The sequence below is a fragment of the Bombina bombina genome, chromosome 3, assembly GCF_027579735.1.
Source record: "Bombina bombina isolate aBomBom1 chromosome 3, aBomBom1.pri, whole genome shotgun sequence".
In the NCBI taxonomy this organism is placed as follows: domain Eukaryota; kingdom Metazoa; phylum Chordata; class Amphibia; order Anura; family Bombinatoridae; genus Bombina; species Bombina bombina.
The window spans coordinates 1,155,237,876-1,155,251,061 of NC_069501.1; the positions used below are offsets into that span (position 1 = coordinate 1,155,237,876).

Consider the following 13,186-nt stretch of genomic DNA (forward strand, 5'->3'; position numbering starts at 1 on the left):
CATGGTGAGTTGACAGCAGGTTTCTCAGTGCCTCAAAAAAGGTAGTTACTCCCACCGTGTCCATGATGATACAGTATATAGATCAGCAAGTCAGCACACTAAATAAGATCATGCAGAGGTACACACTCTTGTGCGTTATGGTGCTGCAGTGATTGTTGAGGTAACACTGCGTCTTAACGACAGGCCCACCAAGGGTACCTGCCGGGGGGTCCTAATGATGGTAAGAGTCCTCAAAGATTGGAAGCCTGGTTGTAGGTGGAAAATATTGCAGCCACGAGGTCTGTAAAATGGCCACCGCTCCTGTAGGTTCAAGAGGGAACTCCGGTCCTAGATCAAAGAGGTGACACCCGGTTTCAATTTTAGCTTTATCGACTAATAGACCAAGTCCAGGGTATACTTGAGCGGCTTTGTAGGGTTCATGCCAGGAATTAGTGACAATTAGAGACATTTATAGTGCAACCAGAGTTAGAGCAGACAAATTGTGCGGCCATTCTCGGGCACTCCAGGCTCCGCCCCCCCTGGGTCGTGCAATTTGAGCTGCTGATTGGGTCAGCTGCAATATACCCTTGGAACAAGCAGTGCTCTGCGGTTCTGACTGTACTTTAACTGTGTCCGACCCCTCTGCCGGGGGTTAAACACATAGCGTTACTGGGTCCCTAGTTTTAAATTAGATACTTTAATGAATTAGAGTATATAATTTTTCGATTATAATGACCCTTTAAAAATATAAACATGTGCCATGACTGCTTGGGCATAAATTCATGCATTTTTACTGTGCACAGGATTGCATAATCCATTTCTATTAAGCCTGTGAAGCAGACATTTTATTAATCACAAAACCATAAGCATTTGTTAAATAATAAAATGCTTTAATTACCTTTTGTTCTTCGTTGTCGAGCAAACCACTTTCTCATCTTGTATTGCTTATAAAGTTTTATCAGCTCTATGTGTTTGTATCTTTGCAAGCATTAAAGTGTTACAGACGAGGTGTCTATGTTTTATTCATTTATATCTATTGTGTTTCTTTTTTTCAGGAAAAGTTACAAGCCAGGGAACTTAACCCATACTGGAAAGATGGTGGTTCAGGTCTCCCACCAGAGGAGGGTGGTGTAACATCACATAAAAAAGGTAAACACAATTTATTATTTTTTGTGCTAAGCAAGCTTTTCCTGATTTATAGCTGATATGTTTCATGCTATCATAATGTGTAATTGCACACAAACTGCAAATTGTATCTTTATTGTCCATGAAACATATAGGGCTAATTTTACGGGCACAAGTTAAATAACCAGCCATTACAAGTGGCTGGTTAATGCTACCGTAAGTTTGTGGTGGCACTTTACGCTTAGTGTGTCTGGTTAAAAAAAAAATGTCCCCTAATTGACCCCCACCCCCAAATAAAGTGTACATTTCCTTTATTAAAATAAAAAATATGAGCATCTTTTAAAAAAACAAAACAAAAAAACGACTGTTAATATATATGTATATGCGTATATATTTATGTGTTAATACATGTATATACACATATAAACATAAATATATATGTATATATTCATATCTACACTATAAACGCGTTTGTAACGCATCCGACGCTGTCGTCAGTTGTGCACGCTATCATTGCTACATCTTTGGCTAATTGGTTTTAACTAATAATAACTGCAAAACAATGTACTGTATGGCCATGGCTAATCTTGTTGTCTACAGATGCAAGCCCACATTGGCTCCTCTAAATAAGGTGAATGGTGAATTGCAGCAAACAAGTTAATTTGTTTTGAAGATTTTTAGACTTGGCTAATCTGTTATTCTATAACTGTGCTTCTTAAACTGGGGGTCATTTAAAACTCTACAAGTTTTGATAATGTTCTGTGCACAGATTGTATGTGTGTATGAGTGAGTTGTTTCTCCTGTTAAGTGTAGTCAGTCCACGGGTCATCCATTACTTATGGGATTATATCTTCTCCCTAACAGGAAGTGCAAGAGGATCACCCAAGCAGAGCTGCTATATAGCTCCTCCCCTCTACGTCATACCCAGTCATTCTCTTGCACCTAACTAATAGATAGGACGTGTGAGAGGACTGTGGTTGTTAAACTTAGTTTTTATTTCTTCAATCAAAAGTTTGTTATTTTAAACAGCACCGGAGTGTGTTGTTTTTTCTCAGGCAGCATTAGAAGAAGAATCTACCTGAGTTTTGTGTATGATCTTAGCGGTCGTAACTAAGATCCATTTGCTGTTCTCGGCCATTCTGAGGAGTGAGGTAACTTCAGAACAGGGGACAGCAGGCAGGGTTCACCTGCAAGGAGGTATGTTGCAGTATATTATTTTCTAAGGAATGGAATTGACTGAGAAAATACTGCTAATACCGATGTAATGTAAGTGCAGCCTTAAATGCAGTAGTAGCGACTGGTATCAGGCTGATATGTATGTATGTTTACACTGAGGTATTTCTAGGGAATGGAACTTCACTAAGAAAATACTGTATACATTTAAGTTATATTTGAGCCTCCACTGCAGTGAATGCGACTAGCAGCAGGCTTATTAATAACATTTCATAATTTTATTTTTAAAACGTTTACTGGCATGTTAATCGTTTTTTTTTCTGAGGTACTTGGTGATAAAACTTTATGGGCATGATTTTTACCACATGGCTGTCGTTTGTTTATGAATAAAATCAGTTTACTGAGCTTCCCCACTGTTGTATTATGAGTGGGAGGGGCCTATTTTAGTGCTTTATTGCGCAGTAAAAATTCAGTCACAGTCTTCCTATTTCTTCCTCCATGATCCAGGACGTCTCTACAGAGCCCAGGGGTCTCCAAAACTAGTTTTGAGGGAGGTAATCACTCACAGCAGACCTGTGAGAGTGTGTTTTGACTGTGATAAAAACGTTTATATTAAATTGTTATCCATTTGCTGGTGGGTGCAATCCTTTGCTAACTTAATGCATTTACTGTAAAAATTTGGTTGCTATAACTAATTTGGTTCATTGTTATTTCAACTGTGACAGTCTTTTGTGCTTCTTAAAGGCACAGTAACGTTTTTTATATTGCTTGTAAATTTATTTGAAAAGTATTTTCCAAGCTTGCTAGTCTCATTGCTAGTTTGTTTAAACATGTCTGACACAGATGATTCTCTTTGTGCAATATGTTTAAAGGCCAATGTGGAGCCCAATAGAAATTTGTGTACTAATTGCATTGATGCTACTTTAAATAAAAGCCAATCTGTACATGTAAAGAAAATTTCACCAGACAACGAGGGGGAAGTTATGCCGACTAACTCTCCTCACGTGTCAGTACCTTCGCCTCCCGCTCAGGAGGTGCGTGATATTGTGGCGCCAAGTACATCAGGGCGGCCCTTACAAATCACTTTGCAAGACATGGCTAATGTTATGACTGAAGTACTATCTAAATTGCCAGAATTTAGGGGTAAACGCGATCACTCTGGGGTAAGAACAGAGTGCGCTGATAATATTAGAGCCATGTCTGATACTGCGTCACAATTTGCAGAACATGAGGACGGAGAGCTTCATTCTGTGGGTGACGGATCTGATCCAAGTAAACTGGACTCAGACATTTCAAATTTTAAATTTAAGCTTGAGAACCTCTGTGTATTACTAGGGGAGGTTTTAGCGGCTCTGAATGATTGTAACACGGTTGCAATTCCAGAGAAATTATGTAGGCTGGATAGATACTATGCGGTACCGGTGTGTACTGATGTTTTTCCTATACCTAAGAGGCTTACAGAAATTATTAACAAGGAGTGGGATAGACCCGGTGTGCCTTTTTCACCCCCTCCTATATTTAGAAAAATGTTTCCAATAGACGCCACCACACGGGACTTATGGCAGACGGTCCCTAAGGTGGAGGGAGCAGTTTCTACTCTGGCTAAACGCACCACTATCCCGGTGGAGGATAGCTGTGCTTTTTCAGATCCAATGGATAAAAAGTTAGAGGGTTACCTTAAGAAAATGTTTGTTCAACAAGGTTTTATATTACAACCCCTTGCATGCATTGCGCCTGTCACGGCTGCGGCGGCATTCTGGTTTGAGTCTCTGGAAGAGACCATTAGCTCAGCTCCATTGGATGAGATTATAGACAAGCTTAAAGTCCTTAAGCTAGCTAATTCATTTATTTCTGATGCCGTAGTACACTTAACTAAGCTTACGGCTAAGAACTCCGGATTCGCCATTCAAGCGCGTAGAGCGCTGTGGCTTAAATCCTGGTCAGCCGATGTGACTTCTAAATCTAAATTGCTTAACATACCTTTCAAAGGGCAGACATTATTCGGGCCCGGTTTGAAAGAAATTATCGCTGACATTACTGGAGGTAAGGGCCATGCCCTGCCTCAAGACAGGGCCAAACCAAGGGCTAAACAGTCTAATTTTCGTGCCTTTCGTAACTTCAAGGCAGGAGCAGCATCAACTTCCTCCGCTCCAAAACAGGAAGGAACTGTTGCTCGCTACAGACAGGGCTGGAAACCTAACCAGTCCTGGAACAAGGGCAAGCAGGCCAGAAAGCCTGCTGCTGCCCCTAAGACAGCATGAAGTGAGGGCCCCCGATCCGGAAACGGATCTAGTGGGGGGCAGACTTTCTCTCTTCGCCCAGGCTTGGGCAAGAGATGTCCAGGATCCCTGGGCGTTAGAGATCATATCTCAGGGATATCTTCTGGACTTCAAAGCTTCTCCTCCAAAAGGGAGATTTCATCTTTCAAGGTTGTCAGCAAACCAGATAAAGAAAGAGGCGTTTCTACGCTGTGTACAAGACCTTTTACTAATGGGAGTGATCCAACCAGTTCCGCGGTCGGAACACGGACAAGGGTTTTACTCAAATCTGTTTGTGGTTCCCAAAAAAAGAGGGAACCTTCAGACCAATCTTGGACTTAAAGATCCTAAACAAATTCCTAAGAGTTCCATCGTTCAAAATGGAAACTATTCGGACAATCTTACCTATGATCCAAAAGGGTCAGTACATGACCACAGTGGATTTAAAGGATGCCTACCTTCACATACCGATTCACAAGGATCATTACCGGTATCTAATGTTTGCCTTCCTAAACAGGCATTACCAGTTTGTAGCTCTTCCCTTCGGGTTAGCTACGGCTCCAAGAATCTTTACAATGGTTCTGGGCTCTCTTCTAGCGGTACTAAGACCGCGAGGAATAGCGGTAGCTCCGTACCTAGACGACATTCTGATACAAGCGTCAAGTTTCCAAACTGCCAAGTCTCATACAGAGTTAGTTCTGGCATTTCTAAGGTCGCATGGGTGGAAGGTGAACGTAGAAAAGAGTTCTCTATTGCCACTCACAAGAGTTCCCTTCTTGGGGACTCTTATAGATTCTGTAGAAATGAAGATTTACCTGACAGAGGACAGGTTATCAAAACTTCTAAATGCTTGCCGTGTCCTTCATTCCATTCAACACCCGTCAGTGGCTCAATGCATGGAGGTAATCGGCTTAATGGTAGCGGCAATGGACATAGTACCTTTTGCACGCCTGCATCTCAGACCACTGCAATTGTGCATGCTAAGTCAGTGGAATGGGGATTACTCAGATTTGTCCCCTATGCTAAATCTGGATCAAGAGACCAGAGATTCTCTTCTATGGTGGCTTTCTCGGCCACATCTGTCCAGGGGGATGCCCTTCAGCAGGCCAGATTGGACGATTGTAACAACAGACGCCAGCCTGCTAGGTTGGGGCGCTGTCTGGAATTCCCTGAAGGCTCAGGGATCATGGACTCAGGAGGAGAGACTCCTTTAAATAAACATTCTGGAATTAAGAGCAGTTTTCAATACCCTTCTGGCTTGGCCTCAGTTAGCAACTCTGAGGTTCATCAGGTTTCAGTCGGACAACATCACGACTGTGGCTTACATCAACCATCAGGGAGGGACAAGGAGTTCCCTAGCGATGATGGAAGTCTCAAAGATAATTCGCTGGGCAGAGTCTCACTCTTGCCACCTGTCAGCGATCCACATCCCAGGCGTGGAGAACTAAGTCGCCAGACTTTTCATCCGGGGGAGTGGGAACTTCATCCGGAGGTGTTTGCCCAACTGCTTCAGCGTTGGGGCAAACCAGATCTGGATCTCATGGCGTCTCCCAGAACGCCAAGCTTCCTTGTTACGGATCCAGGTCCAGGGACCCGGGAGCGGTACTGATAGATGCTCTGACAGCACCTTGGGTTTTCAACATGGCTTATGTGTTTCCACCCTTCCCGATGCTTCCTCGATTGATTGCCAGGATCAAAACAGGAGAGAGCATCGATAATTCTAATAGCGCCTGCGTGGCCACGCAGGACTTGGTATGCAGATCTAGTGGACATGTCGTCCTGTCCACCTTGGTCTCTACCTCTGAGACAGGACCTTCTGATTCAGGGTCCTTTCAAACATCCAAATCTAATTTCTCTGAGGCTGACTGCATGGAGATTGAACGCTTGATTCTATCAAAGCGGGGATTCTCGGAGTCAGTGATTGATACCTTAATACAGGCCAGGAAACCTGTTACCAGGAAAATTTACCATAAAATATGGCGTAAATACTTACATTGGTGCGAATCCAAGAGCTACTCATGGAGTAAGGTTAGGATTCCTAGGATATTGTCTTTTCTACAAGAAGGTTTAGAAAAGGGTTTATCTGCTAGTTCGTTAAAGGGACAGATCTCAGCTCTGTCTATCCTTTTACACAAACGTCTGTCAGAAGTTCCAGACGTTCAGGCTTTTTGTCAGGCTTTGGCCAGGATTAAGCCTGTGTTTAAGACTGTTGCTCCGCCGTGGAGCTTAAACTTAGTTCTTAACGTTCTGCAGGGTGTTCCGTTTGAACCCCTTCATTCCATTGATATCAAGCTGTTATCTTGGAAAGTTCTGTTTTTAATGGCTATTTCCTCAGCTCGAAGAGTCTCTGAGTTATCGGCCTTACATTGTGATTCTCCTTATCTGATTTTTCATTCAGACAAGGTAGTTCTGCGTACTAAACCTGGGTTCTTACCTAAGGTAGTCACTAACAGGAATATCAATCAAGAGATTGTTGTTCCATCATTGTGCCCTAACCCTTCTTCAAAGAAGGAACGACTTCTGCACAATCTGGACGTCGTCCGTGCCCTGAAATTTTATTTGCAGGCAACTAAAGATTTTCGCCAAACTTCTTCCCTGTTTGGTATTGGTATCCCATAAGTAATGGATGACCCGTGGACTGACTACACTTAACAGGAGAAAACATAATTTATGCTTACCTGATAAATTTCTTTCTCCTGTAGTGTAGTCAGTCCACGGCCCGCCCTGTTTTTACGGCTGGTCTAAATTTTAAATTAAACTCCAGTCACCACTGCACCCTATAGTTTCTCCTTTCTCGTTTGGTTTCGGTCGAATGACTGGGTATGACGTAGAGGGGAGGAGCTATTTAGCAGCTCTGCTTGGGTGATCCTCTTGCACTTCCTGATAGGGAGGAGATATAATCCCATAAGTAATGGATGACCCGTGGACTGACTACACTACAGGAGAAAGGAATTTATCAGGTAAGCATAAATTATGTTTTTTCCGTATTTTGCTTAATGTGAGGTAAGCACATAGCTAATTTCGTACCTCTTCAAATGTGTGCACACATTTTAGTCACTTGGCCAATAATTGAAAATGCCAAATGCTTTGTGCACACTACTCAAAAAAATTAGAGGATAACATTCTGTGCAGAATACACAAAGGGCTTAGGTGTTGCTCATCGCCTTGCGCAGTGGAGAAGCTTACATGGAAAGTAAAGTTAGAAAATTAGTCTGTTAGTAATTAACAATAAAACAATCAAGAGAAACAGAACAATTCTTATGTCTCCAGGAGCGGTAACAAATATATCTTCTTCATAACACTGGGTGCAAGCCACTAACCCATAAAAACTTGTATGTACCGCAAGCACTTTTAGATGATCCCATATGACAGTCGTTAAGCACGCAAGCAAAAAACACACCAAATCTTACCAGGGAGCAGGGACTCGTTTCCTTCGATCACTTGGATCCACAACCGCACCTGTCGGCGTCCCTCACCCTCTGACGGCAAACGATCCACGTGTGCATACGCAAATGACGTCCTCCGGGACCAAGGAAATGAGCAGGACAGTGCAGGATTCAGCTTGCAGTGTTGGTCCAATGTACTATGAGCAATTCCAGCTGGTGTAGAATTATAATAATAACAAAGAGGAGGAATCAATGAAAAGTTCATTTTGTTTATCCAACGATTAAAAAGCTTCACAGTGGAAAGACAGGTGTACGTGAGCGTAGCACCACAGGCTTACGCATTTCGGCTTGAAGCCGTAATCATAGCCTAAGGTGCTATGCTAAACTGTCAACTTAAAAAGAGGTTACCAAGATCCTATTGGTTAACACAAAATACGCCCATCATACACGGGCCCTTATAAAGCAAATAATAGATACACTTTGTTTAAGCTATTAATCAATAGCTAAATGTAACAATGTTAATCCCTTTGCATAAAAACGAAATGTTTAGAACTTGTTAAGATGCATACATATATGCCCTTCAAAAACAAATCTGTATATTACAGTCATGTCATACATAAGAAAAACATAAGAGAACTACTACATTACTAATATATATAGGTGAATATATGCAAGCAATAAATGTGTACAATATCATGCATTTAGTGGAAAACTATTGGTTTATCTACCTTATAGCGCTGCGGAATCTGTTGGCGCTCTACAAATAACCGATAATAATTATACTGTCATCACATATGTAAATAAAGTAAAAAGTAATGCAAAATTCTTTACCTATTACTGCAGTCATAACAGAACATATATATGTATATATCTATATATCTATATATCTATATATCTATATATCTATCTATCTATATATATATATATATATATATATATATATATATATATATATATAAAAGGGAGATTACTCCCCAAAATTGATTAAATCAAATCTGGAATTCAGACCATATGGGATTCTTGTTCCCAGTCTGAAGATCCAATACATTTCCCTTTTGGCTAACAATTGATCAAGGTCCCCTCCTCGTTTTGGAGTTCTGACCTTTTCTATAGCACTCCATCTAATGGTACTAAAGGTACTATTGTGTTTTGTAGCAAAATGTTGAACAAAGGGGGGTGGTTGATTTACCATTAGTTATGGTAGAAAAATGTTCTCTTATTTGAGAGTTAATGTATCTGTTAGTAAGACCTATATATTGTACCTTACATTGAATGCAGGTTATAAGATAAATCACACCTGCAGAAGTACAGTTTAGACAGGATTTGATGTTAAAGGGACAGTCAACCCAAAAATTACTTTAACTTATTTAGATTAGTTAAAACACAATCTTTACAGTAAACTGTAGCCAAATTTTCCTCTAAATAAACTTTGGCAGAAAATACACTTACTGATCTCATCTGGCTTTTTTTAAATTGCCGCCTGACCCCTCCTCCTCTGACGTCTACCAAAAGCTTGCACTAACAGGATCCTTTCCTTTCTTCTCGTCCCTGCGCGCTCCTGCAATTTCAGCTCTCTAGCAGCTGTTCATACCCGGCACTCACTGCCTCTCATCCATGCTGTGCGCTGTGTGTTACAGAGAATGAGAGGCAGTGAGTGCCGGGCAGGCGGCGATGTGATGGTCTGTGCCCCTGTTTTAATATTGCTTTAATACTCCAATGAGATTATAGTGAAATATTTTATAAAAGCAGCTTCCGTTTGCCCCAACATTGAGATGCATGTGAATAAGTCCCGCCTTGTATGCCTAACTACTGCTTGTCTTTGCGGAGCCTCTTACCTCTCCTTGAAGTGCCCTCTCTCACCCTTCATAGGATACGCTCGCTCTGTCATTCCTCCATACTTCTGGAAAGCTAATTCTGTTGGGCTGCTGTCATCAGATTTTTTCTTCTCGTTGTGATCACGGTTTCTCCCTAACTGAGCCTGAGCGCTATCTCGCTGCTCTGGTTGCTGTCTGTGATCTCAATGAGCGATTTCACAACCTATGTTTCTACTCTGGATTTGGTGCACATTATTCCCACCATGTTCCCGTCACTACAGCTTTTGTCACTAAATCCAGAGTAGAAACATAGGTTGTGAAATCGCTCATTGAGATCACAGACAGCAGGCAGGGCAGCGAGATAGCACTCAGGCTCAGTTAGTTGTCCTGGCAAAGATTATTGCAAAGCTGCATATCAATCAAAGGGGATCATACTGGTGGAAGGGTCATTATTTTCTATAAGTTTTGCTATTGACCTCTCTCACCATCCTGCTAGGGCAAATATATGTCAATAAAAGACATTCCGCTAAAGCTAGATCAAGAGGATTCTTACTGAGATAAATAAATGCAGTAGATGCCCTAGCAGTGTGCCGGGAGTGATAAATCACCCTAAGCTTTATTGTACCCAGTACTTATCAACAACCCTACATTCATAGCGCAATGTCTTTTGTGCAATATAAATGTGTCCACAAAATAGCTGTATTTTGTGATCACTTAGATCACACTAGGCTATGTCTGGGTTACATGCGACGTTTCATCGTTATACACAAGCATTCCCCATACAAAAGGGGTGTCTGCTATCAACGATATACTTAGTAAGAATAGATTTGCTGAAAAACAAATTGATTTCCTAGTCAATGGAATATTATTTATTTTGAATCATAACTATTTTTTATTTGAAGGAAGATTTTATAGACAACATCAAGGCACGGCGATGGGGACTACCTTTGCCCCATCGTACGCTAATCTATATATGTCACATTTTGAGGATAATTTGGTTTGGAACAACAACCCTTACAAATCAAATGTCATTAAATACCATCGTTATATCGATGACATTATTATGATCTGGCAAGGCCCTGAGAATATCATAGATGACTTTTTAAACTACATAAACAATAACACTTATAATTTAAAATTTACTATGGAAAAATCATTGAAATCAATACCCTTTTTAGACCTCACTCTTTATCATAATGAGGTTTCAAACACAGTAGCAGTTAAGAATTATCGTAAATCCACGGATAGGAATAGCCTATTAAACATTAGAAGTGGACACCTCAGGCAATGGAAACAAAATATCCCCCTGGGACAATTTCAAAGAATTAAACGTAACTGCACCAATATGGAGCATTACAATGAGGAATCCAGCATACTTATGGGCAAATTTATAGAGAAGGGTTACAATCCCAAACATTTAGAAGATTGCAAATATAAGGTCGATATGATGGATAGGGCCTCTCTAATTAATAATACACAAAAGGGTAAGAACAATCTGATAAAAGATAGAAAACATGTTCCTAAATTTGTCACCCAATATAACAATCAACACCAAAAAATACAGAGAATTTTAAGAAAACACTGGAACGTTCTCAAACTTGACCCTGTGCTGAAACAGATTGTAGGTGACAAACCTAATGTCATTTTTAGGAAAAATAAAGACATTAAGAATTACATCGCACCAACTAAATTAAGAAAATCTAATTCTAATTTTACAACAGTGAATAAATGGTGTGGGGGAAAGAATGGCTTATACCCTTGCAAAACCATTGATTGTGTTCTTTGTCCTAGAATAGACAGCAATTCCACCTATTTTCTTAATTATGATGGAACAAAAAGGTACCCCTGCAAGGACAGGTGCACATGTCATACCACATATGTAATTTACCAACTCATATGCAAATGTGGATTAATTTATATTGGTCGCACTAAACGCAAAATAAAATATAGAGTTAGGGAACATATAAGAAACATAGAATCAGGGTTTGAGAACCATAGTGTTTCACGCCACTTTAAGCTCTTCCATAATTGCAATCCGTCTGATCTATCCGTTAAAATCATAGAATGGATTAAACCCAACGTATGGGACACCAATAGACTGCTAAATCTTAGAAAAAGGGAGACCTTTTGGATTAGGACCCTTAACTGTTTGGAACCGAAAGGGTTAAATATCGACATTGATTTGCAAGCATTCCTTTAATCCTACACATCATTATTTATTTTATACAATATTGGCTTTTTATGTATATCACATATTGTGTATCTATATATGAATTGTTGGTTACAACATATATATATAGGATGTATTGCATTTAGCACATTTTTAAGCCTATTAATGTTTTTTAAATATTTACTGAATGGTTTTTATTTATAATGATTATTGGTTATATTTTTATGATTATTAATTGTATTTTTTAGAATTATATGTGAATATATATTAACTTATAATATTTTTAATATTTTTAGATACCAATAGATATGGTTCATGTTTAGAACTGTATTATAATTGTGGATCGCTATTATTGTATATCAATCATGTTCTGTGAATATCTGAAAATTAGCCACACTTACGCTATTACAAGCGTTTGTTTACAATCCCCTGTTTGAAGTATCGTGCATATCATCAAGACCTTTAACCCCATTGGTGTAAAATGTGGGAGTGTGGATATACACTACCTATAAGAGGATATGCACGCTACTAACAAATCACTCTTGAGAAAGTCCCTACGTTACTGGGACGAAACGCGTAGAGCTCCTCCCCTTTAACGTCATTTGTTTGATCCAGTGAGGCCGTCCTCAGTTCTGAACCTGCAGCACAGAACTTTTGGATTTGGGAGCCTAGGATCTCATTCACTTATTTGCCAGATAAGGTACTATATCGCCATTATTTATACCATTTAAACGGACTTTGCTACCGTTGCCAGCCTGGTTTCTGGCACTCTTTGGGAACTTATGCCGGTTGCCTGTTTGCTTCCTCCCTGGAGCGAATGAGGATATACACCTGTCCTGCCTTTTCCTGGAACTCCTTTCTGGACACACTTGAAGAGGGGATAAGTTGCTAAGTGTTATTGATACACTATATGCCATTTTATGTTATATACTTTGTGAGTTGCCACTTGTCTTTGTTTACACTATTAAATTTTGTTATACCCTGCATTTGAGTCTGCGCTCCTCTCCTCTATCTTTTTAGATCGTTTTGTGATCACTTACTGAGCACAATATAATTTGGTGGTAAAATTCCATATATGCTGCTATCATGTATACGCTCACTGTAAAATTGAAATACATTGTTGTGCATTTCAAATTTGATTTGTATGTTTTGTTTTAAACGTCCCTCTGTACCATATATCTCCTAAACTGACCCAGCGATTTATTCTGTATCTGCTGTGTACATATGCCTATATTTTACCTTTTTTGACAATGTTTTAGAATAGGGGTGTCTCTTAGAATA

General features: G+C 40.0%; 1 protein-coding gene across 3 annotated transcripts in view; it reads left to right on the top strand.

Annotated features, from left to right (window-relative positions):
* CWF19L2 (CWF19 like cell cycle control factor 2) overlaps window positions 1–13,186 on the top strand; it is an 803,233-nt gene that overhangs the window by 195,827 nt on the left and 594,220 nt on the right. For all 3 annotated transcript variants that reach the window (XM_053708563.1, XM_053708564.1, XM_053708565.1), the window contains exon 6: window positions 1,035–1,128. In XM_053708563.1, coding sequence (XP_053564538.1) covers window positions 1,035–1,128 — 94 coding nt within the window. The remainder of the gene's footprint in view (window positions 1–1,034; window positions 1,129–13,186) is intronic.